Raw genomic sequence first — 26,974 nt, 5'->3', positions numbered from 1 at the left:
GCTAGTGTGCTTCCAATTAAACCTGTTGGACTATAACCTGGTGTTGTGTGATTTTTATCTTTTTGAGGTGACATTGTTGTAGGGAATTACCAGGCAGTTACACAGCGCATTGCTGCCCCCTGCTGTTGATTTAATGTTACTGTATCACCTGGAAACCACTTAACGCACTGTCAAAGCAAAATCATACAATTTAAAAAAAGAACAAATTTAAAAATCACACAAGACCAGATTATAGTCCAACAGGTTTATTTGGAGGGACTAGCTTTCAGAGCATTGCTCCTTCATCAGGCAGTGAAGCACTCCCCGATGAAGGAGCAGCGCTCTGAAAGCTAGTGCTTCCAAATAAACCTGTTGGATTCTAACCTGGTCTTGTGTTATTTTTAACTTTGTCCACCCCGGTCCAAAACCAGCACTTCCAATCATTTTAAAAAAAGGAGTTAGATTGGTATTTGGACATGAAAAGGCTTGGAGGAGGTGAAGCGCAAGGATCGACATTACAGCCAACAACTGAAGAGATAGCACAGGTGTGACGGGCCAATTGACCTCCCTTTCAGTAGTGGTGATGTCATCCCTTTTCTGAACCGAAGGGAAGAGAATCCTGACATCTCCCATTCTTCTTTCAGTGATGAGAGCAGAGTGACCGTTTTCTTGTGCATGGAACAATGCTGATGCTGTCCCTGTTTAACTCTCCACAGCCAGTTTCCGCATCAGCTGCTCACATGCTGGGAGAAGTGTGTCGGGAGAAACAGGAAGCTGCTGTTCCCCTGGTCAGACTCTTCTTGCATTACAGCAAGATTGTCCCCTTCATCAGTGCGATAGCAAATGCTGAAATAAACAGGACCCTGTGAGTAAACATTTTATTTTAGAAACGTCATCTCACTGATTCTGAGTATTGTTGATAGAATTTACACAAACTGCTCTTCCTGCTTGCTTCCCTCCTCACTTGGTGTCACCTACACTGGCTCACGTTCCAGCGAAGCCTCCAATCTCACCTTGTTTTGTTCGGACAGGGGGTGGGGAGATGAGAACAAGCTCCCCTCTGTCCACCCTCCCTGATTGGCACAACAAAATGTTTCAAGACCTTTTCAGCATGTAGCATGGGAAATCATGAAGGTGTTGCGTAAACACAAGTTTTTAGTTTGTATGATGAAGGGCAGTACCCAGGATGAGTGGGACCTTGGTGTGCAAGTACCTAGATCCATAAAGGCAACAAGACAAGTGGACAGGTTAGTTAGCAAGGCATAAGGGATACTTGCTTTTCTTAGTTGAGATAAGGACTAGAAAAGCATGGAGCTTATGATGGAGCTGTTTTGAACATTGGTCAGGCCACAGATGGAATACTGCACATTGTTCTGGTAGCCACATGAAAGGAGGGATGTCATTGTACTGAAGAGGAGTACAGGACATTGTCTGGCCTGGAGTGATTTAGCTATGAAGACAGAGCTGATAGGCTGGGATTATTTTCCTTACAGCAGAGAAAGCTGGATGGGGAGCCTGACTGAGGTGTAAATAATTATGAGGAAAGTAGATAGGGAAGAAACTTCTCCCCTTAGTAGAGGGGTCAATTACCTGGGTGGTGGGAAGCTTTCCTGATGAAGTGCTTGTGCCCGAAACATCAACTCTCCTGCTCCTCAGATGCTGCCTGACCTGCTGTGCTTTTCCAGCGCCACACTTTTCGACTCTGACTCTCCAGCATCTGCAATCCTTACTTTCTCCTAATAACCAGGGGGCATTGGGTTAAGGTAAAGGGCAGGAGGTTTAGAGGGGGGTTAAGGAGCACTTTGCTTTCACTCAGAGGGTGGCGGATATCTGGAACTCACAACCGAAAAGGGAGCCATCACAATATTTCAGAAGTATTGAGATGAACACCTGAAATGCTGTAATACATAAGGCCATGGGCAAGTGAGAGTTAGTGAGGTGACTGGCATGATGGACCAAAGGGACTGTTTCCATGCTGCAGTATTTTATGACTTGAGCTGGGAGCACTAATGTCAGAGGAACCACACTGAACCCAATGCCAGGTCACTGTTCCTAAACACTCACCTGATTCAGGGCCGTTCTGTTGTTAAACCCTTGTTGTGGAGGTTAGCCTGGGGTGAATGAAGTCAGAAGTCACATGACAACAGGTTATAGTGAAACAGGTATATTTGTAATCTCTTCACCACTTCACCTAACGAAGGAGCAGTGCTTCGATAGTATATGATTTCCATTAAACCTGTTGCACTATAACTTGGTGACTTCTAACGTAGTAAACCCAGCATGTTGAGGTTAACAAACAAAGAGCCTGCATAGGCTGAACATGCCACTGTTGGAGGTGATGCCAATGTTGAGGTCTGTAACACACTGCAAGCAGAGTGAGAAATATGGAAAATCTCTCGGCAGATTCCTGGTCAGCCAATCAGACACTTGCAGACCCTCAAACATTGTCTCCTTTTGCAAAGCTTTAGTCACTGTGTTCTAGTTCACCCAACTACACAGATTTGTTCCTTTTCAGGGATCCAAACACCATATTCCGAGGGAACTCCCTAACCTCCAAGTGCATTGATGAAACAATGAAACTGGCCGGGAGGCATTACCTGCAGGTCACACTGAAGCCAATTGTCGATGAGGTGAGCAGTATTTGTCAGGGTTAGGGTCTATGTTAATCAGATCAAAAAACAGATCACACTCACAATCACTCAAATATACACTTAACACCCTCACAGACTCAACTGCATGCATACATGGACACTCACATACACAGTAGCACGCACATTGACTCTCACATTCTCACAAACGCCATGACTCTCGCGTTTACACCCTTACACACACAGTGTCTCTCACTGACAATCTCACACACATACTGATGCTCACGTTCACACACACACAAACACACACAGTCTGTCACATTCACACACACTCACACAGACTCTCACATTCACACTCACCAATTCTCACATTTACACACACACTGACTCACATTTACACACATTCACACACACTGACACATATGCACTCACACTGTAAACTGACACACAGGCTTACACACTGTCATTTTCACACTGACTCTCTCAATCTCACTCTCTCACACTCATGCACATTATTTCATATTCTCTCTCTGACTGTCATGTGCTTACAATCACACCTCCACATACTCTTACACTGGATATCACAACTGCATGCAAGCTTACACACACACGCATTCACACACATGCTGACTCTCAAACACTCGCTGGCACACACTCTCCCACACATCCAAACTCAATCTCTCAGACACATTCTCTCTCACACACACCCAGAGCACTCACACGTGTACATTTTCCTGGAAGTCTCCTGTTTTTATCTAGTGTAGTATATTCTATAATTTAGAATTTATAAACCAACTGTAAAGTCCTATTGAACGACAATATTTGCTCCTACATTATCAGGAATCAAGGAGTTCCATCCTTAAAGCATCAGCAAAACATTTCAGAATGCTTCTTCGTAAAACTGATATTTAGTAGCTACTGGTTGAAGAGATACTCTCATGCACTAACCTGCACTCTCACCTTCCTGCAGTCATCCCCTTGCACTTACACATTCTTGCAAAGTTTGGGAGAAGATTTGTAGCTCGGGTGCTCGTTGTTGTGGTTCTGTTCGCTGAGCTGGGAATTTGTGTTGCAGACGTTTCGTCCCCTGTCTAGGTGACATCCTCAGTGCTTGGGAGCCTCCTGTGAAGCGCTTCTGTGATGTTTCCTCCGGCATTTATAGTGGTTTGCCTCTGCCGCTTCCGGTTGTCAGTTCCAGCTGTCCGCTGCAGTGGCCCAATGGCCCCAATGGACCCAATATACCGGCCACTACAACGGCCACTACAAATTCCCAGCTCGGCGAACAGAACCACAACATTCTTGCACACTCACTCCCACATACTCATTCTCGCATTCTCACTCTCTGTTTCACATGTGCACACACATTTCAGCTCAGTCATTATTGAGTGGATCTGAATTTATCACAGATGAACATTTAGGCTCTTTTCATTAAGATCTGTCTGGATCCAACAGGCTGGTAATGAATCCAATGGAAAGCCAAAGGGAAAGTGTGTTTTATGATTCATCATTTGGAGAATGATTTCCAATTTTGCAAAGTCTTGGTTTACAGTGAATTTGTGAATGGTTTATGAGCAAAGGGAAGGTATCAAGATGAAACATTGTGTAAGATCTATTAAACATATTTGAATTATTTAGGTTGACTGACGAGTATAAGTTCAGTTGAATTGTAAACCTTTTTTGACTTCTATTTCATAGATATGTGGAATGCACAAACCTTGTGAGATTGACCCAGTTAAGCTGAAGGATGGTGAAAACCTGGAATCTAACATGGTAAGGCTCTTCAGTGTTTGCAATCAACAGTATGTGATTTCTATTTCATTAATTTCAGTGTTTGAGTGCCACCTCTGATTTCATTACAGGACAACCTCCGGCAATATGTTGAAAGAATTTTCAATGTCATTACCAAGTCTGGTATGAGTTGTCCCACAGTCATGTCTGACATCTTTTTCTCACTGAGAGAATCTGCTGCAAAGAGATTTCAAGGTAAAGTGACCCATTCTGTCTACTCCAACATTCAGCACCATTTGCCATTCCTCAAACACCGAAGTGCTCCATGTCAATATGCAGCAAGACCTGGATAATATTTATTCTGGGTCAATAAGTAACAAATAATATTTATCAAATGCAAGTTCCAATCAAAGACTATCTTCAACAATGAGAATGTGTATAGGATATAAGCAGGCAGGGAAAGAGTTAAGTTCTGAGTTAAGCGGTTCAGCTGAGCATGACTCTGATCAGATAAGAACTTACAGTTATCAATGGGGTGCTGGAGGCAAAGGTAATGAGTTAACAAGGTGGAAAAGCAGTCACTAAGTAGAGCCATTTAACAATGTTGGAAGTGTTCAGTATGCAAGGTCAGCTAAAAAGGGGAAAAGTATCCATTGTATGAATCCAGTTAACAGGGTTTAGAACATTCATTGTATAACAGTAAAGGGCTTGATCTCTGCTATTGATACTAGTTGATTGTAATGGTTGCCCAATTAATATGTATGTTGCCTTATCTGATGCTCCTCCCTGTAAAATGACTACATAGTTCTTTGAGAAACTGCTGTTCCAGAGGAGAAGACCGTGAACTCAGTCCCTGTTCACATGGGCGATTGTTCTCTTTCCCTCCAGGTACCGGAATAACGATGAAGGAGGTAAAACTACACAGTATCTCTGAGCATTTTGCTTCGACTGAGGGGCGGGGGGGAACAGGATGACAACAAGAGTGACTCTGACCATTCAATGGCACCACCATTGTTGAATCCCCCATTAACAACATCCTGGATGTTACCATTGACAAAACTCAAAACGGACCAGCCATATAGACTGTGCGCCAAAAGAGTAGGGTCAGAGGCTGGGAGTCTTGAGGTGAGTAACTCACCTTCTGACTCTCTTAAGTCTGTCCACCATCTACAAGGGACAAGTCAGGTGTCTGATGGAATACTCCGTACTTGCCTGGATGAGTGCAGCTCCAACAACACTCAAGAAGCTTGACTTCAAAATAGCCCACTTGATTGGCACCCCATCCACCACTTTGTCTGACACCAATGCACAGTGACAGCAGTGTGTACCATCCACAGGATGTATTTCAGCAACTCACCAGAGCTCCTTCAGCAGCACCTTCTAAACCTGTGACTATTTTCATTTAGAACGACAAGGGCAGCACATACATGGGAATACTGTCACTTACAAGTTCCCCTCTAAACATATGCCATCCTGATTTGGAACTACATTACCTCTCCTTCACTGTTGTGGGATCAAATTCTCAAATTCCCTCCCAAGCAGCAGTGTACCCACACCACACAGACTGCAGCAGTTCAAGAAAGCAGCTCGCCAACACATTCTTAATGACACTTAGGGACGGGCAATAATTGTTTAGCTTACCCAGTAATCTCAGCATCCTACGACTGAATAAAAAAAAAACTCCAGCCGATGGTTGAGATGAGATTGAACTTGTAACAAATCGTGGCCCCACAGCACTGGATATCTTAGTTTGACCAGATTTGGAGCACCGGGAACAGTTCTGGTCTGCATATTAGAAATAGCATATTGAGCCACTAGCGGAGATGCAGTGAAAGTTTACAAGGATGTATAAAAAAGCTCTTTAACCAGAGAGTGGTGGGATTGTGGAAGTCGCTACCACAGGATAAAGGTGACTGGATATAAGTGGAGGTTATATAAATGCATCAGTTCAAAAGAAATAGAAGAATGTACTGATAGACTGAAATGACAGAGAAACAAGAGGAGGCTGATGTGCAGCATATAGAGCAGCATGGATTGGTTGGACCAAATAGATCTGGCTGTAGGTTCCACAACACTAGATGTGTAGAAGCCTATTTTGGTCTTTTTTCATCCTCATTCCAGTAACGGAATTAATGTAAGGATTCCCTTGGTGCAGCTTGAAGGGAACTCTCCATGTCCTGGCCAATATTTCACCGTCAAAAAATAGGAAATGTTCAGCTAGTGCGTTGTTTGGTATTTGTACATAACTACAACTATTCTCCAGGATTCAATGAACTAAGCATAAACAACAACGGTTTGAATTTATATAGCACCTTGGACATCGTGAAATATCCTCAGGTGCTCCACAGCCAAAAATTGTGGAAGACGATATTCGGGCAGGAATCCAAAAGATTGGTCAAACATGTAGCTCTTCAGCTACAGAAGTGCGACAGAGAGAGAGAGGTGGGAAGGTTTCGGAAGGGAATTCTCCAACTTCGGGCCCAAGCAGATGAAGGCACAACTTCCCTTGGTCAATCGCTAATATCAGGTTTGCCACAAAGGCTGAAATGACGGAAGCACAGAGATGTTGGGATGTTGTGTGATATATAATTAGGTGATCTTTTTAGCAGTGAAAGTTTGTAATAAGTGAGGCTGTAGTGTACAATTATCAGATAAAAGAGAATAGCCACTGTGTCGGTTAATCCTCTTGTGTAAATCTAAGCAGAATTGTCTGCAAAGTTGAGAAGGTAACCTGAGTTCTGTTGTTTTCCTAGGTGACGCTGATGTAAGGTACACTGCTGTAAGCAGTTTTATTTTCCTGCGGTTCTTCGCTCCAGCCATCCTTTCACCTAATTTGTTCCAACTTTACCCTCACCATCCGGTAAGTCCAAAATGTGGACTTTGTCACTGTGCAGAACAAACACATCCAAGAGCTGAACTAATGCAATAGTTAGGACTCATTCTCGAAAATAGGGTACAAAAGGGCAAACAAACAGAAAGATGAAAATGTTAGTAACACGAGACAGGCTCATTCAACAGCACTGGCCCTTGTGGCATGTAGGAACCTGTAAGTGCTGATTTTACACAGTCACTTTAGTTTCTGAAACTAGTCCTACTTTATATGTCTTTTTGTATTTGAATATTGCTGAAAAAGAAGAATATGGTGTGAAGGTTTTCATCTTGCATCCATCAGGACAGATAAAATATCCATATATAGTCACACCTGTCCTCTATGTATAAGGAAAAAACCTGTCCAGGATTGCATCTGTTTTGCCTCAATTAAGAGTCGGTCAATACTAAAAAGCGAAGGAACTGCAGATGCTGTAAATCAGGGACAAAGATAGAAACCACTGGAAAAGCTCAGCAGGTCGTGCAGCATCGGTGGAGAGAAATCACGGTCAATGTTTCATGTCAAATGACCCTTCCTCAGAACTGGGGTCAGTAATGCTCTGAGCTATTGTCTGTGTGCAACACCCAGCTAAGCTGTTCCCTATTCTCATACAACATCAATAGTTCTTCACCTTGAAATGTGGCATTCATGAATCTGTCCTGATGAATACAAAAGGAAAAAAGCTATTACAGCGTGCCCCCTTTTCTCAGCCTCACTCAGATTCTGTACTGCCAAATAACCTTTGGTATTTGATCAGTATTTATCCAGCTCTTGAATGATTTAATTTTGATCAATTACTTTGACAAAGCATTCCATATTCTGTTAACTCAAGGTTCTTGTTGTAACTCGGTTGATAACACTTTCAATCCCGTGGTCCTGAGTTTGAGACGACTCCAGAGATTTGATCACATAATCCAAGCTGACTGAGGGAAAGCTGCATTGTCAGATTTGCAGCTTTCTAATAAACAGAAACCTCACCATCTTTCTTGGGTGTAGATAAAAGATCCCACAGCCACTGTTTTGAAGTTCTTCTCATGTCTTGGCCAATGTCTTAATCAACACAATTAAAGCTAATTATTTGGTCAAACATGTGTAACTTGGTGTAAGGTATTTCTCTGCCGTATTTACCTGTATTTAACTTACATGTCATAATTCTCTTCAAGCTGTTAAGAGTTCTTGGGTGAAACAAGTAACTTTGAATCGATGGATCTCATGTTGTCCACTACAGCAGGTTTTCCTCACCTCATGTCTGACTCATAGACAGAGGTGGATCACTGTGTCAACAATATTTTATCAGAGGGAAGATAATTACAGTAAGGTAGTGACTACCAAAGTTATCTCCTTCACCTGTAAAGGATTTGTATTCAAATGCAGTTGAGTTATTGTGACTGTGGCTTGCTGAGTTTTGAACATCTTCTTCATCCCAAGTGCTGAAGGATTTCTTCATTTCCTCTAGGATCCATTAACAGCGCGAACACTGACCCTGGTTTCAAAGACCATCCAGACTTTGGGTAGCTTATCCAAATCCAAGTCTGTAAGTCCTCTGATTTACTTATTCCGCATTCTAATAAGCGAAGGAACTATATTTAATAGTAAAGATAAAGTTGCCATCATTCCAAAGGACCCTAGGGCTGCTCATGTCTTACAGACTGATGACTGTTGGTGAGTTTAACTTGAAGGTTACTACACCTCAAGCGCAGGGTGTGTTTGAGAAGGTGACACCTCCATGGTGGCCTTGTCTGGTGTGGGAATTCAATCCACACCCTTTGGCATCACAAACCAGCTGCCCAGCTAACTGAGCTAACCAATCCCCATTTAATAGCAACCAGGTACAGGGCAGTGACCCAAACCCATGCTTCCAGTCAGAAACGAGGTTTAGACGGCGTTTAAGCCAATAGATTGGATATGATGGTGGACTCATTATGCTACTGGACTCACCATTCAGAGGAAAGAAGGTCAAATCCAATCATGGTGATTGAGAACCTGATTTCAATTTTAAGAATATGACTGCAAATAAGCTCAAATAATACAACTGCAAATAATAAAACCAGGTGGTTGTAAAACAGGTTCAGATGAGGCATTCAAGAGAGTTTGGATGATTATTTGAATAGGAATTATATGTAAGGGGTCTGAGGAAAAGGCAAAGTTAAAAATCACACAACACCAGGATACAGTCCACCCGGTTTATCTGGAAGCATTAGCTTTCGAAGCGCTGCTTCTTAAGAGCCTGGTGTTGTGTGATTTTTAACTTTGTCCACCCCAGTCCAACACCAGCTCCTGCACATCAGGAAAAGGCAGGAAGTTGGCATGAGATAATTCTGCTCATTTGAAGAGTTGAGGCAGCTTACAGTACATACATGAGCTCCTTTGGCACCACGGCAATAATGTGGAACAAGACAGAAGTCGTGAGACTGCAGGACCATTAGAGCAGAGATTCTATTGCTGAATAATGACGATTAAAAGTACTCTACTTCATGAAATGTAACAACTTTTCAACTTGAAGCCTTTCACTGTATTTTCCCTTAAATACAAGTGGTAATAAATAATTCATTTTAATTTAAAACTCCGATTGGTAATTCGGGCTATCTTAACAAACATTTCAATGCTGCTTGTTTGTTTTCCCATCTTTTTAAAGACTTTCTTCTGTTGCCTTTATTTAATCTGCAGGCAAGCTTCAAAGAATCCTACATGGCCACATTCTACGAGCACTTTAATGAGCAGAAATATACAGAAGCTGTAAGAAATGTAAGTATCTTCCGGTGATGAGCATTTTGTGGGTCGGGTTTGGGTTTGTGATGGGGCTTGGGTTGATTTAGGGATTGGAAGTGGCGGGGGGAGTCAGGATTTGTATTTGGATTTATGGTTTGTGCTTGTGATTAGACAAAAGGAAACAACAATGATCGTAATGTTATGGATTAATATTTAAAGCTACTTTATGATGGCCGGGGGAGAGGCAGATGAGTTGGTTTTCTAATGGCTTATTGGTGGCACAAAGATTTAAGTAATGGCATAGAAATAGATGCAAGTCACTTTATTACTACCTTTTCTGTTTTGAATGAAGTTCCTAGATTTAATCTCCTCATCTGGAAGGAAGGACCATAAAAGCATTGAGCAACCCATTGTATTAAAGGAAGGGTGAGTTTCTGTATTCTCCCATTTTCATATGCAAACATTTTACTGCTCTGCATTCACTCCATTTTTATTTCCTGTCCATCTTCAACAGGGCAATTAGGATTTTGTTGGTCCTATCAATCTTCACATGAACTAAAGACAGTTATGTTTAATAGATGGATAAACACGAGAGATTACATTTTGGTAAAACAAACGAGGGCAGGACATGTGCAATTAAAAGTAGAGCCTTGGGTGGTGTAGCAAAACACAGAAACCTCGGGGTTCAGGTACATAATTCTTTCAAGTATGCGTCGTTGGTAGGCAGGAGGCATTTAGCACGCTTGCCTTCATAGCTCAGACCTTATGAGTATAGGAGTTGGGTCATCATATTGAGGTTGTACAGGATGTTGGTGAGGCATCTTCTGGCGTACTGTGTCCATTTCTGGTTGCCCTGTTATCAGAAGGATATTATCAAGCTGGAGAGAGTTCAGAAAAGATTTATCAGGATGTTGTTGGCAATGGAGGATTTGAGTTATAAGGGAAGGCTGTGTAGGTTGGCACTTCTTTCACTCAAGTGTAGGAGGTTGAGGGGTGACCTTATAGAGGTTTATAAAATCATGAGGGATATAGATAAGTCGAATGGAAGGTGTCTTTTCCCTAGGTCGGGGGATTTCAAGGGCATATTTTTAAAGTGAGGAAAGAAAGATTTTTAAAAAATGAGGGGCAACTTCTTTACGCAGAGTTTCTTGTGTGTGTATTGAATTTCCAGAGGAAGTGGTAGATGTGGACACAGTTATAACATGTAAAAGACATTTGGATAAGTACGTGAATATGAAATGTTTGCAGGGATATGGGCCAAGTGCTGGCAGGTGGGACTAGTTTAGTTTGGGAACATGGTTGGCATGGACTGGTTGGACTGAAGGGTCTGTTTTCAAGCTGTATGGCTCCATGACTGTACAAAACCAGCATATCACATTGTATATCATTTTTTAACATTGTTCTCGGGATGTGGGCGCCATTTCTTGTCCATTTGCTGGATGCCCTGAGAAAATGGTGGTGAAGTACACCTCATTCTCTGGAGTCTCTTGCTGGGCTACATTGGCAGGCAGCTAATTGTCAACCACATTGCGACAGGACTGGAGTCACATACATTTTTCCTTTTCTTCCACTGCAGTATTAATCCAAATTTCTTTTTGGAAGTTGCTCTTGAATTTGCTCCCAGCACCCTTACAGGCTCCACACTGCAGCTGAGCAAAATAAAATCTCCTCAGTGCCCTCCTGACCTCTTTGCCAATTGGCTTACACCTCTGTCCTCTGGTCTCTGAACATTCTGTCACGAGAAACTGTTTCCAGTTCCTTAGTTATTCCATAAAAAGCCTTCAACATTTAGAACACCCCTGTGAAATCATAGAATCCCTACAGTGTGGAAACAGGCCCTTTGGCCCAACAAGTCTACACTAACCCTCCAAAGAGTACCCCACCCAAACCCATTCCCCTCCCCAATTACACTATATTTACCCCTAACTTACATATCCCTGAACACAATGGGACAATTTAGCATGGCCAATCCACCTAACCTGCACATCTCTGGACTGTGGGAGGAAACCCACACAGACACGGGGAGAATGTGCAAACTCCACACAGACATTTGCCCAAGGCTGGAGTTGAACTTGGGTCCCTGGTGCTGTGAGACAGCAGTGCGAACCACTGAGCCACCGTTCCACCAATATTTCTTTTTATAATGTTTTTCCATTGTCCATCCTGGTTCCTCTGTCCTAACATCTACTTGTATCCAACAACATACTCAGCTTGACCTTTTCACATTCTTGGCAGCTGATAAAGCATTTTAGGAAAATGTTAATATTTAACACAAATCAACTGGACAGTGGTAACTAGTTTTTGCAACAGCTGTAGAGTGAAAGTGAGCTATGGTGTTAGCAAGTCAATCTTCATCAATATTGGTAATGTTCAGATTTAATGTTCCTAAGGAGAGAAATAAAGTTTGATGAAAGTAAATGAGGATGCAACTAATGACATGATACTGCACATTATTAAAATAAATTGTTGAAGGTATCTGTTCAATTAACTATTCTATAGATAAAATTAGGCTGTTCAGTCTTCCTTTGCCTGTCCTGCTGTTGAATGAGATGGGAGGTGATGTATGATCTAACTCCATGTTCCCTCCTTTACTCCACATCCCTTTGCTTAGCAAAGGTCTTGTCAATCATTTTTAAGTAGATTATTGATTTAGCTTCAATCACCATTTGTGGAAGAGAATTCCAAATTCCCACTGCCTTTTGCTTCCTAGTGTTTCCTCATTTCACTCCTGCAAAGTCTGACCCTAATTTTTGGACTGCATATCCAAGTCTGAGACTCCCCAATGAGCAGAAATCGTCTTCCTCAATCTACCCTGTCTGCTCTGTTTAATATCTTGAAAGATTTGATTAAATCAACTCTCAGCCTTCTAAATTCTAGCACTTCAGTGACACATTCTTGTGGCTGTGTGTTTTATTTCCCATTTCCGGAGTCTAATTCGTTTGTGCTCGGTGCATTTTATATCTGCTGGCTCAGTTTCTGTTTTCTTTCCATTTTCACTTAAAACCTCTTGGGCATTGGTTTCTTGGCATCGCCTTGTAGATCAGTCACTTATTGATTACTATCTTGGAGTAATGTCCTCTGATTTTGGTCATCTCCAAACATGGAAATGTTTTCTCCAATCTACCCTAATGAACTCCTTCAGAATTTTAAGTTTCTCAATTGGGTGAACCCTTAAAGCTCAGTTTTCTGTAGAAAAGAGACCCTGCCTGTTCATTCTGTCCTGCTGTAAATGTTACTCTGAGTCTCTATTGTTGTCATTTCCCTTCACATGCCTGAAGTTTTTTTTCTACCTGTTACCACTTGACTGACTGACTTGACCTCCTGGCAGCAGTTGCACAGCCTTTGAGTGATATTACCATCATTGAATCTCCCACTGTCAACATGCTGGGGGTTACCATTGACTAGAAACTGAACGGGTGTAGCCATACAAGTGCTGTGGTTATAAGAGTAGGCTATGATTCCTGCAGTTAGTAACTTTTTTTCCTGACTGTCAAAGCTTGTCCACCATCTACAAGGCACAAATCAGGAGTATGATGGAACACTCCACACATGACTGGATGGATGCAGCTCCAATAACGCTCAAAAAACTTGACACCATCTATGACAAAGCAGTCCACTTGATTGGCACCGCATCCACAAGCATCACCTCCCTCCACCATCGACGCTCAGTAGCAGCAGTGCATTTACAGGATGCACTGCAGAAATTCATCAAGGCTCCTTAGACTGCATCTTCCATGCCCATGACCACTTCCATCTCGGAGGATAAGGGCAGTAGATACATGGGAACACCACTTCTCCTTCAAGCCGTTCACTGTCCTGACTTGGAAATATATCGCCATTCCTTCAGTGTGGTTTGGCTAAAATGCTGCAACTTCTAACAGCATTCTGAGTCAACCTACATCATTATGGACAACAGCGGTTCAAGAAGACAGCTCACCACCACCACATGCTGAAGGGCAGTTAGGAAAGGGAAATAAATGCTGGCCCAGACAGCAATGTCAATGTTATATTAATGAATACAAAAAACACAGAATCACACAAACAAGTTCAGTAAAGAGGTCTGTGAGTCTTGTCAATTTTAAAGACTACAAGCCAATCTAAACAGAGAGGGAATGTTCCAGTGCTTGACTTCCATAGGTTGTTGTGTTTGTATTAATTGACGGATGAGCTCTGTGAAAGAGAACCCTTTGTAGGACAAAGTGCCTTTTCAATACGTTGTCCCATTGACTATTCCCAGTGTTTTATTTTCTGCCTGTTGTTACTTCCTTGGTGACTGTAAAGATTTGACTTGTTGACCTTCCTGACTAATATTGATGGTTTTCTGTCCAGGTTTATGATCAAGAGAGCCCAGGGAAGAAATCGCTTTGGTATCAAGAACTTTAAGAAGAGATGGTTCCGGCTGACCAATCATGAGTTCACCTATCACAAGCACAAAGGTGGCCCATCATGCAGTTTTCCTTTCCTGACTGAGAGAGTTAATGTCATGCAAGGATAGCACATTCATTGTTCATCATGTTCCACTCTGCTATGCCTCTTAACTGTGTTACTTCCAGTTGTACATTCATCAGACAGACACCAAGGGCCATCCTCTGTTGTTGATCAAGTGTGCACTTTTTTTTTTAAGAGTCTTATCATTAAGTCATTTAGACAATTTCTTGCCCACCACCGACAAGATGTTCCCTAGAATCTGTCAACATGGCCTTCCTGCTCTGGGAGAAAGGAATCGATTGATTAAAATGAGCTTGCATTGTCCCTCCCATCACACGTGAAGTTTGTTTTCCCACAGCACCTTGCCATAGCTTATTTCCCACTCGCTACTAACTCTGGTCACTTATTGACATGCAGAGTAATGAGGTCACTAACCTTAGGAAGAGGTTCGATAGGTAGGTGTAAGAAGACTCTACTTCTGAACAAGACCGATACCACAGACACATCAGTACAGTATGGATAGTCACTAATAAATCCAATGCCTTGCCCAGAGATTGGTAAGAAAATGGAACCCAGCATCCCAAGGAGTGGTTGAGGTGAATGGTGTAGATGCACCTACAGGAAAGCTAGGCAAACACATGAAGGGGAAAGGAATGGAAGGATATATTAGTATTAGAATTGGATAAAGAGTGGAGAAAAGGATTAGATGCCAGCATGGATCAGATGGGCTGAATGGACTGTTTCTGTGCTGGATATTCAGTGTTGTGAGTTTGATCAGTTACGTTGTGATTTAATGAATGACCATAACCAGAAGGCTTCCCAGGAACAGTGAATAACTTGGGTTTTGGTGTTAGTTTGTAAGCATCAGAATAAATGAATCTTCTTCCCAATTTTCTTTTTCAGGTGATCACCCATTGTATAATATTCCAATTGAAAATATTCTTGCGGTTGAAAAACTGGAGGAAGAATCTTTCAAAATGAAAAATGTGAGTTAAATGTAATACAGTTCCAGATGTTCTTGTTCAAAATTCTGGAAGGTTCGGACAGATTGATTATAAACAAATTGTTTCCAGTCATTGAGTGGTCAACAATGAGGGGCTAAAGATACAATCACAACTACCTATTTTAAATATCACCTTACACAGCGGAAAGCATCTCCAGGACACTTCACAGGACTGTCAATCAGACTAAGATTGACACTTGAGCAAAGAAGCAGGTATTGAGTTTAGAAACCAAAATCTCTGCCAATAAGAAAGGTTTTAAGGAAGATATTAAGAGAGGGGGAGAGAGAGAGAGAGAGAAAGCATAGTGGAAATTTTAGGGAGGGAATGCCAGGGCCTGGAGTCCAGATAGCTGAAGGCATGGCAAGCCTAGAATCCCTCCAGTGTGGAATCAGGCCATTCCACCCATCAAGCCCACACCGACCCTGCAAAGAGCATCCTGCACAGCCCTACCCCATCCCTGCATTTCTCATGGCTAATCTGCCAGGCCTGCACACTCTGGGAAATTTAACATGGTCAATCCACCCTAACCTGTACATCTTCAGACTGTGGGGGGAAACCGGAGGAAACCAATGCAGACACTGGGAGAATGTGCAAACTCCACACACAGTCGCCTGAGTGTGGAATTGAACCCAGGTCCCTGGCACTGTGAGGCAGCAGTGCTAACCAACGAGCCACCAGTGAAGTGTTTAGAATCAGGGGTGTAGAATAGAGGAAATGGTGGAATTAAATATAGAATTAGAGGAAAGCAGAAATCTTAGAGAGTTGCGGGGATGTAAGAGCTATCAGAGTGAGTGGGGACAAGATCATAGAAGAATGTCAAACCAAAGATGGAATTTTAATGTCAGGGAAATCTTTGTACCAGTGTAAGTCCTGTGAGCAAAACCTGAAGGGGTCCTGGGAGAAGATCAGGAGGAGGGCAGAAGCTGGGAGGCCAGCCAAGAATGCAATGGTATGGTTACATCCGGAGATAATAAAAACAAAGATGTTGGTTTCTGAAGCAGTTGATGGGAAGCAAGTGCAGAGCTTGGAATTTGATGGAGATGGAAGTACAGGAGGAGGAAACCATGCAAACACTGGGAGAATGTGCAAACTCCACACAGACAGTCACCCAAGACCTGAGACCTTGGTGCTTTGAGGCAGAAGAGGTGGGGGGACAGGAATAATAGCTACTGCCATCACCTGGTTTAATTGGGAAATAATTCCAGTTAATCTGTTGCTCCTCGCTTGCGGAATGGGCATTTCTAAACACAGCACTGAGAGCTGAGTTTCAGAAAATCTGGGAATGTACAGTTACTCACAAAAGTTAGGAGAAAGTGAGGACTGCAGATGCTGGAGATCAGAGCTTAAAAATGTGTTGCTGGAAAAGCGCAGCAGGTCAGGCAGCATCCAAGGAGAAGGAGAATCGACGTTTCGGGCATAAGCCTGAAGAAGAGCTTATGCCCGAAATGTCGATTCTCCTTCTCCTTGGATGCTGCCTGACCTACTCACGAAAGTTGCTGAGCTTTTGTTCAAACCAGAGTTTAACTGTTACCTTGTGATGTTTGATTCAGATGTTTCAAGTTATCCAGCCGGAAAGAGCTCTGTACATACAGGCCAACAACTGCGTGGAGGCAAAAGACTGGATCGACATCTTGACTAAAGTTAGTCAATGCAACAAAAAGCGTTTGACCATGTACCATCCTTCTGCCTACCTCAATGGCCATTGGCTGTGCTGTAAGACAAGTGCAGACACTGCACCAGGCTGCACGCCATGTACAGGGTAAGAATCGTTACACTTTATGCAGATTGTAATGAATAGCAGTGGAGCATCAGGTAGAGAGCACTCACAGAGGGAAATGATGAGTGATCCATGAGTTGTGTTGCCCTGCCTCACACTGAGACTTTTTAAAGATTTCCTTTGTGCAATCTCTAAAAGATATTTGGGGTTCTCCTGCCCTTACTGTTTCCAGTTTGGCGTTCCATATCCTAGTACCTTTAGCATTTAAAATAAATTTTCCTAACTTGTTTCTTTTATCTGTACAATAACTTTATACCCACTACCTACTTACTCACACACCAGTGTAACTAATTTTCCCATTTACTTCATCAAAACCTCTCCATCCGTCTTTTTCTAAACCTCCCTGTGCTCTAATACAAACGGCTCCAATTTCATTGTCTCAGTATAATCCATAATGTGAATAGGAGCAAGACCCTACAGACCCTCTGATGTGCTCAGCTATTCAAAACAATCATGGCTGATCTTTTGACTTAACTCCCATATTAACCTTTATCGATTGACTCCCTAAGCACCCAAAAATCTATCAGCCTCAATCTTGAAAAATACAAAATGACTATCCATGGCCCTTTCTGCATGAAGAGTTTTCTTCTCATCTTCATCCTAACAGCAAATCATTTACCCTGAGACTCGACTCCTGATTTTAGACACTCTGTTCACAGGAGTATCAGTCCTGTTTGGCCTCTTTTCGTCACTGAAGCTTCTTGACACTGGTGTAATTCCAGTGAGTCTCCAGTGCGTGTGATCCCCAGGATCTTGACAATTATTTCTAAAAAGTGCCCAAATGCGAACTCAGTGTTTTGATTTCAGGGGGCAGTGCTCCGGATTGGGTTAGCTTCTGATGCCCAGAATTAATTTAAATTAATTGAAAAGGTGAGAATGCTGTGTGATTGAAGTGGTCTTTCTGGTTCTGTGCAGTGGGCTACCAGCTAACATCCAGCTCGATGTAGATGGTGACAGGGAGACTGAGCACATATATTCACTCTACAACAACTACAGGACCAAGTTAGAGAAACTACAAGGTGAAGTATATTGGCAATGCTTAAAGTATTGCTTAAAAAGAGACAAGAAGTTGAAGCTTTTTGCTTTGCACTCATCAGGACGAGGACAGGAGAAACAGAATTGTGGGGGACAAAGGGACACCATTTTATTCAGTGTGAGAGAGGGTGCTGCTCAGTTTGGCCAGGAGGGGTCTGGAGCTGCAGCAAGAAAGGTTAACTCTCAATCTTAATTCACAGAGCAGGCAGGTAGATTCTGATTGGTCAGGGTGTTGCCATGGGGATGCAGTAAGGATTGACTGTCTCCATGACCCCTTTTTCTTTAATGAAAAAGGTGAAATTAAAGTCAAATTCTTTTTCAGCTGCATAAATGCATTACACTGTGGTCTTGCCTGATGATCTTAAATTGGTTTCTGGTGTAACTATTAGTCCAGTCTGGAATATTTAATAAGTGGACTCCAGTAGCAGAACCATAACTCATGGTGGGTATGCTTTCCTGACACTTACCCGAGGTTGGGTGAGCATGGTTGGCATGCTGCACACTGTAAGTGGTTATGTAAATGGACGTGCTTGATATGCTCCACCAGTCATACTGCCTACATACTTGGCATCACACCTGTAATCTCAGAGTTATTGCCACAAAGATGAACTATTGCTTTAGAGGCCATGTAGAGAGAGGTCTTGCATGGACCCAGCAACTGATCAAATCTTCAGAATGTCCCTCACAAATAATAATTGATTAAAAGCATAAAATTAATCACTGCTCCATAACCAGTTAACAACCTAAACATGAGGATGCTGTTATACAGGTAGTGCCTTGGTTAGGGTATTCTGCACAGTTCTGGAACCATATGAGAAAAATGGCTGTTCCAAACAAAGAAATATTTGCTGCCAATGTAATTGCAAGGGACCCGCTCACTGTTAATGAAATGTGGTGTTTTTATTGAAAATATGACTCTGATTTCCATTGGATCAATAGAGCAGAATAGGAAATTATTAAATTACCGTTACAGAAGGAAAGTGCATGGGGCTGTCCATCAAAGCGCACTGGGAGTATCAGTGGAGCAGAAAATGGGATGGCAAGGGATTAGGAGAAAGGGAGAGTGAATGGGGTGGTGATGGAAGCAGAGAGAGATAAGTGGAACAGAGTGCGGGTCAGTGAGTCTCAGGTACAGGCTGGGACTGCTGGGGTATGTGTGCCCTCCAGCCTGCCAGGGGGCGCTGCTCCCCTATGTCTTGCTGGCAGAAGCCACCTCTGTCAGGGAGGATGCTGTCAGGTGGGGCCTGCAGAATTTAGTCATGGTGGGGGTAGGAATGGGGAAGGGTGTACAGCATCGGCAGAGGAGAGCAAGAGGTTGTGCCAAAATAGGGCAATTACTGTCCACTGTAAACAACATTAAAATCGAACTTGTGATGCCCAAATGGATTTCAAACCCCAGTATCTTAATAACGTTAAAACTGAGCAATGCTAAAGGGGCATTGTTAAATGTGAGTAACTGTGCTAACTTTTATAAGTTTAGCCAGTATCTCTGCACTTATTAAACTCTGATTTCCTGGGCATTCTTGATTTCCACTAGTGATCATGCCTACAACCATCTGGTCCAGTACTCTGGAATTCCTTCTCTATAATTCTCCACTTCTTCTGAAGGAAGACACTCCTTAAGATCTGCCTGTTTTGGTCACCTATCCTAATATCTCATCAAGTGACTTGTATCTGACAGTATTTCTGTGAAATGCCTTGGGGAGGTATGAAAGATGCTGTAGAAATTCAAGTAGCTACTCTAGTTCTTAAAGTAATCACCTCTGTTTCACTCATTACCAGAGGCATGTGGCAGCAAGTCTGTATATGATGGTCCGGAGCAGGAGGAGTATTCATCATTCATCATTGATGACCCTCAGGAGACGTATAAAGTATCAAAGCAGATTCTAGCGGCTGTGCAAACCCTGGAGCTGCAGCATGCTCAGTATACAACGAATAAATTCAAGAGGACCAAGTATGGCAGCCAGTAAGAGTTGCATCTTCAAATTTTTCCTTCCTCCAACAATCTATCCCTTTGAAAACATGTCGAGTTGGATAGGATAGGAGGAGCTTATTGTGGGATTGTGTGGCCTGTTTCATCGGCTATAAATATGGTCTAACATTCCTGCTCTCACGTTGTCATCATATGATTTATCAATCACACAGGGACATCAACAGAGACATGGATCATGCCTTTATCTTGGGGGCAATACATTTCAACCCCCTACGAAAAGAGGGTGAGTGGGCAAGTCCCCTTCCTCCCCTCTCTGCTGAATGACATATTTCCACTACTAGGCGAAAGTGAGGACTGCAGATGCTGGAGATCAGAGTCAAGATTAGAGTAGTGCTGGAAAAGCACAGCAGGTCAGGCAGCATCCGAGGAGCAGGAAAGCCTTTGTCAGAATCATGGAATGATAAAGATGGAAGCATTCAGCCCATTGTAATTGTTTCAGCTATTTGAAAGAACTATCAGATTTGTCCCACTCCCATTCTCTTTTCCCGTAGACTTGCATTTTTTTCCTTTTCAGCTATTTCTCCATTTTCCTTTTGAAGATTATTATTATTAAATCAGCTTTCACCACCCTTTCAGGTAGCCCATTCCAGATCGCAGCACTGCATAAATAAAGCTTCTTCATATCACCTCCAATTCCTTTGTGAAATACTTAAATCTGTGGATACTAATCCTCCTGTCACTGGAATAGTTTCTTATTTACCTTGTCAAACTCTTCATGAATTTGAATGCCTATCAAATTGCCATTTAACCTTCTCTGCTGTAAGGGGAGCAACTCTAGCTTCTCCATATAACTGAAGGCTATCAGCCCTGAAACCAGTCCAGTAAGTCTCCTTCTCCATACCTTGACTTCCTTTCCAATATTGGACACAATCCTCCAGCTGAGATCTATCCAGGGTTTCCTAATCATTTAGCATAGCTTCCTTGTTTTTGTATTCATTATTCCTATTTAAAGTTCTGTGAATTCAGATGGCGCCTATTTCAACTGTGTGACAAACTGTACTGGAAAGTTCATTGAAATGTGCATGTTGTTTTCTTTTGTAGGGAGCATCCAATTGGTGATAAGTCTCTTCAGTGTTACATAACTCAAAACTCAGGATCTTCAACCAATTCTGTGTGACTAACTGCCTTAAGAAAGACCTGAGGGTGCCAAGAGTATTACTCTAATAGCTGAAGGTGCTGGATATTTAGCAACCACAGACTGAACACGAGGTTTAAAGCGCAGAACATAATTCGTTATCATTTGTACAGATTTGGAGCATTCAACTTACACACTTTCTTTATGATTTTAACAATGTTTTCACAAACCGTTAGTGTGCACTTTAGTCGTCTGATGGTACCGGATGACTAGCCATTTGCCTTTTAAGGCAATTATTTTATACCTGCTTCGGGGAGTGATCAGTTCAATGATCATCGAAAGTGAACCAGTCTTCAAGCAATCCATTGTAATGTCGTGCGGATGGAAACTGAGCTGAGTATTGAAGTAAGGAAGCAATAGAATCTCACCAGCTGCAAGCGCACAAGAGAGAACTCTGGTAACATCACCAAACTGGAAGCCAGGATGGAGAGGGAGCTTTCTGCCCAGTATCCCAATCAAGGGGGAGGTGGTGTCGGAGTCTCAGCAGAGCCTTGCTAATATACCCTTTGAACATGTCAACATCAGTTAGTATTCACCCTACTTCCTTATAGAGCGACAGGAAAGACATCCATTAATAGTATTACTTTCTGAATCATACCCCAGACTGCTCCTCTCCCCTCCTGAATTGAGGATTCTGTTTCTAGTGAGAGGAGCCCAGTGTTGCTACAGTGTCTGATCCATCAAGTTCACAGGCACTGCTGTCGTCTACAGTTGGTGCCAGTGTGTGTACATGAGGCCAATACGCACCAAGAGTCCTGTCCCAATGATTATTGATTTGAGTCATTGGGGCTGAAATTTTTATCTGTACTTGGAAAAACAGACTCTGTGCCATTTCCTGTTGTATGTGCAGTCATAAAAAGCCCTCGCAGTTGAGTATGCTGTACCAAGGACGTGAGTGGTACTACAGTCCACCTGACACAGTATAATGACTGAAGGTGCAGTGATCTTGCATTGGTGCATCCCCTATCAGGGCTTTGTGAAATGGAATGTTACTCATGCACTGTGAAAAAAGTCATTTGTTAATACCATTACTAATGACAGTTATAGAGTTTAGGACCCAGGCATTCTGCTGTGGCATATGTACTGACCCCAATGCCTCCTGCTTCAGTTTTAACAGAAAGCAGGGCTGAAATCTTCATTTGTAATCAAGGGATGGAAAAAAGATCACAATGATAGGTAGATAGAATTCCTCTGACGTTGCAGGGAGTTGTCCATTATTATGTATCTGTTTTTAATGGAAGCACTGTCCTAGTGTTAGAATTGGTTTATCGTGTTTTAGAAAAATGTTAAATAAATTGTATAGTAGGTAAGACTCCTGATCCAATAAAAGGAAAATGGATTGAGAAATGTTTAATAATGTGGAGAGTCCCCAATTGACCTGCCAGCTGATGCGATTCTCCTCCAGTGCTTGCAACTTAACACTTTACCTGTGTTACTAATCGGACTCTTTGCATTTTTATCTGCCAAATAAAATCGCAAGTTTTTAACAGCTGTCTGCTCATGTCTTTAACAGAACTGGTTGAAATGTTCCGAAGGGGAAGGGGTAAAGCAAGAGTGTAAATAGGGAAGTATAGCAATGAAGATGGGAAAGCAGAGGTGAATGGGTGGCATTGCTGCCTCACAGCACCAGGGACCCAGGTTCGATTCCACCCTCGGGCAACTGTCTGTGTGGAGTTTGCAAATTCTCCCTGTGTCTGTGTGGGATTTCTCTGGGTGCTCTGGTTTCCTCCCACAGTCTGAAGATGGCCAGATTAGGTGGATTAGCCATGCTAAATCATCCAGGTATATGCAAGCTAGGTGGGTTAGCCATGGGAAGTGCAGGGTTCTGGGTGTGATGCTTTTTCAAGGGTTGATGTGGACTCAATAGGCCGACTGGCCTGCTTCCACACTATAGGAATTCCAAGGCAAATCATGGCCTGAAAAGTGTACTTCTCAGAATGGGACATGGACTTGAGTGACATGCATCATTGAACAATTATGAATATCTTATTCCTTTTCTCCTATTCTTCAAGTGAACTTCACATTTTCCAACTACAGGTCGTTCTGCTGTAATGCATGTTTTCTTAACACAAATTTGCTATAACACGATTGAAAAATTGGGGACACTTTTGTTTCTAAAGCATGAAGTTTTAAAGTGTGTATTGGTTATAACGTGATTCCGGCCCTATCACATGGTGCTGCTATCACACAATTTTCTTATAACACGGGATTGCATGGGAATAGAAGTACCGTGTTACAGAACTGACTGTTTATTGGTGGAGGATTAGAGAACAAATGATGTGCCTGGTGCCTGTCAGGAATCTCTGGACACACTGTCGCATTTTATAGACATTTTATATGCAGTGCTTTGGCAATATGAGGACAGTGTGCACTGCAAGATTCCAGAGCCAGCAGAGAGATAAATGGTTAATAACGTTTTTGTGATGTTGGCTGAAGGAAATCATGATCCAGAATAGTGGGTCAAACTACCTTGTTGTTCTTCAGAGCAGTGCCGTGTGAATATTTTCCATCCATCTGAGTGGGAAACTGAGGTCCCCAATTAATATCTCATCCAAAAGACAGTACCTCTGCCAGTTCAGCACCCCCTCAGTGCTGGGTTCAGCTTCAAGGTGGGCTAACTGTCTGGAATAGCTGGAATGGAATCTGAAAATCTATAAACATGGACCTTGTTGCTGTAATTTCCATCTGACTGGATCCATGACACAGGGCCAGAGGGTTACCTATTGTGTGTGGGGGGGTTTTCTTATAGCGAGAGGGTCAATTTCTGTAAGGAGAAAGTGAGGACTGTAGATGCTGGAAATTAGAGTCCAGGCTCCTCGGATGCTGCCTGACCTGCTGTGGTTTTCCAGCACCACTCTAATCTTGACTCTAATCTCAATTTCTGTATGTCTCCTGTTGACTGTCAACTCACTGTTGAGAGTATGTTGCTGGAAAAGCACAGCAGGTCAGGCAACATCAGGAATCAGGCTCCGGCCTATTGAGTCCACATCAACCCTTGAAAAAGCATCACACCCAGACGATTTTCCTGCTCTTCGGATGCTGCCTGACCTGCTGTGCTTTTCCAGCAACACACTCTCAACTCTGATCTCCAGCATCTGCAGACCTCACTTCCTCCTAGTTGATGTCAACTCACTGTCTTCATCCCATCAGTGAACAGTCCTCTGCATGTTGTGCAGATTGATGTCAAGCTATGAACAAATCAGGACTGCTGTGAACTGAGTGCTGAGAAGACCATCAGCCTCAATGTTATTCTCTTCATACTGACTCGACCTTAATCAACTGCTCAAGTTACACCAGTCCAGGCAATGCCTATTCATCACCAGCCTCTTTGTCTTTTTCCCCATCTCAGCCTCCCAGCAACGGAGACATTAATTGATTTGATGAGCATTTCTCCACTAGCCATCATGCCAGCCACCATCAACTTCGGAAGGGCTTGAATTTTGGCTGCATGTTCTTCTGTTCCATTTCCCCACCATCCCATGATGACATACAATGTCTCTGAATCCTCCAAGTTACTGAATTGAACATCTTGCTGGTTTTTTACACAATCTTTTGCATTCTTGACCTCCCTCATCCCTCTGCAATCTACTCCAATCTTGCACCTTCTCCTGCATTCTCCAATTCCCCCACAGCCTCCCATCTTCACTCACGCCCTCCGATCCCCTCCTGCACCGTGCCCCCAATCCTCTTCTGCACCTTCAAATCCTCTCACTCCACAATCCAATCTTCATCTCCTCCCACCCTCGAATCTTCTCCTGAGTCATTTTCTCATCCCCGTCTTAAGTTGCATTCTGTACTGTAGAACACTCTCTCGAAACCCCTGTATCTTTTCATTGTTCTGTCTCACTTCCATAATCACAAATGCTATTTTTCCCACACCTTGTTTTTGTGTCACTCCTTCTCCATGTTCATCTAACTCTTCTATTTCTTATGTTAAGGACATTGTATAAATACCAATTGGTTTGAAGGAGGTATAAGTATGGGATATTGGCGAGGTCAGAATGATGGCATTACTCCCGACCTGAGTTGCTCACCCACAAATGGGGCAATTAATGTACAGATTTTTAGAGGATGGAAAGGCATGGTTCATCCAATTCACTTTAAAGTTATAAAATCATGCAAAGACACAGCCCATTTAGCCCACCCTTCCTGTGCTGGCTATTTGGAAGAACTATTAAACCCATGCCATTCCTACGCCATTTCCCCATTTTCCGCCCTTCAAGGAGTTACCCAATTATCCCACCCTAGAGCCACATGGGATGTTAGTGGGTTGTTGACTGAATATGGGGGAAAGTGAGGACTGTCGATGCTGGAGATCAGAGTCTAGAGTGTGGTGCTGGAAAAGCACAGCCGGTCAGGCAGCATCCCAGGAGCAGGAGAATCAACATTTCGAGCAAAAGCTTATGCCCGAAACGTCAATTCTCCTGCTCCTGGGATGCGGCCTGACCGGCTGTGCTTTTCCAGCACCACACTCTCGACTGTTGACTGATTATGGCTCTTACCAATTAATCTCCATCAGCCCCATCGATGAGGCAATGAAAGCCCCCCAGTGGTGGGAACCTTTGGGAATGTTCAAGTCCTTCATTGTGTGTTTGGAAGCACTCCAATAATATTACTCTCCAGACTGTTCAATTGCCCCCACTTTGTTCCTACCCATTTGAGATTTCCTTGAATGAAAATAATTGGCAAGAGAACCAAATGAGAGGTAAATATTCTTGTGCAACATGGTAGGAATGCCAGGGAAGGTGAAAGTGATGTTGAGATTTGAGGAGAGATCTTCAGAGTTTAGGAACTTGATGCCTGAAGACAGAGTGAAGGGAACCAGGGATAGCACCAGGGGCCAGCTGGAAGAGCAGGGATATCTCAAGATGGTTGCGAGAGTGAAGTAGGTTACAGAGATAGGAAGGGAGAGGCCATAGAAAGATATAAGGATAAATGATGTAAAATAAAGATATGGCCAAATATAGATTAGCAAGCACAAGAGCAGTGGATGAGTGTGCTGATGTCAACAGAGTTTGGAATAAGTGAAATGGCAAAGTATAATGGAGGTGAAAGTAGAAGGTTTTGTGATTAAGAAGATATGGGATTAAGATCAGCTCAGGCTCTGGTGCATCCTAAGCCAATTACTATAGAAAGGGTGGATTTGGTGGCAAGGGAATGATGTTTCTGATGGGAACTGAAGAAAACGGCTTCCATCTTCCGAACATTTAACTTGAATCAGATGATGGTGGTGGCAATCAGCAGGGCAACAGAGAAGAAATAGGAGCAGGAGGCCATTCAGCCCCTCACACCTGGTCCACCATTCCACAAAGGATCACAGCTGATCACTTATCTTGGCCCCCCCTTTCCCACAGTATTCCCCTGATATTTAGTTCCCTTCAAACTGAAAAGTCTATCAACTTCTGTGCTAAATATACTCAAAGAAGAAGGTGTGGAATAGAGAATATCAAAGATTCACTGAGTGTAGAACATTTTCCTTTTGCTGAATAGTTGATCCTTGTTCTGACAGTGACCCCAGGTATTCTAGATCTCAGAACCAGGGGATTTGTTTGATCAGCTTCTAACCTGTCAAATTCCTTTATTTCAATCAGACCTCCTCTCTGTGGATAAAGGCCTAGTTCATGCAATCTCTCCTTAGAGGACAATATTCTCATCCCAGGAATCAGTATTCTAAGCCTTTGTTGGATTACCCCAACGCACAGTCTTCCCTTCATGGAACTGCAGAGCTC

The 26,974-nt window shown here is 42.8% G+C and overlaps 1 protein-coding gene across 1 annotated transcript in view; it reads left to right on the top strand.

Moving 5' to 3' along the window:
- Positions 1 to 22,736, top strand: part of rasa3 (RAS p21 protein activator 3) — a 186,659-nt gene extending 163,923 nt beyond the window's left edge. Inside the window, exons 11-24 of the mRNA XM_043691244.1 lie at positions 696 to 844; positions 2,495 to 2,609; positions 4,263 to 4,337; positions 4,427 to 4,550; positions 7,049 to 7,155; positions 8,621 to 8,698; positions 9,832 to 9,909; positions 10,226 to 10,299; positions 14,203 to 14,309; positions 15,205 to 15,287; positions 16,856 to 17,064; positions 17,998 to 18,101; positions 19,900 to 20,083; positions 21,152 to 22,736. Of these exons, the coding sequence (XP_043547179.1) occupies positions 696 to 844; positions 2,495 to 2,609; positions 4,263 to 4,337; positions 4,427 to 4,550; positions 7,049 to 7,155; positions 8,621 to 8,698; positions 9,832 to 9,909; positions 10,226 to 10,299; positions 14,203 to 14,309; positions 15,205 to 15,287; positions 16,856 to 17,064; positions 17,998 to 18,101; positions 19,900 to 20,083; positions 21,152 to 21,227 (1,563 nt within the window). The 3' untranslated portion in view covers positions 21,228 to 22,736. The remainder of the gene's footprint in view (positions 1 to 695; positions 845 to 2,494; positions 2,610 to 4,262; positions 4,338 to 4,426; positions 4,551 to 7,048; positions 7,156 to 8,620; positions 8,699 to 9,831; positions 9,910 to 10,225; positions 10,300 to 14,202; positions 14,310 to 15,204; positions 15,288 to 16,855; positions 17,065 to 17,997; positions 18,102 to 19,899; positions 20,084 to 21,151) is intronic.
- The last annotated feature ends 4,238 nt before the right edge of the window (positions 22,737 to 26,974 follow it).

This window comes from Chiloscyllium plagiosum, chromosome 6, assembly GCF_004010195.1.
Source record: "Chiloscyllium plagiosum isolate BGI_BamShark_2017 chromosome 6, ASM401019v2, whole genome shotgun sequence".
NCBI lineage: Eukaryota > Metazoa > Chordata > Chondrichthyes > Orectolobiformes > Hemiscylliidae > Chiloscyllium > Chiloscyllium plagiosum.
The sequence above is the reverse complement of the archived record's forward strand: the minus strand, read 5'-3'. Positions and strand labels throughout refer to the sequence as shown.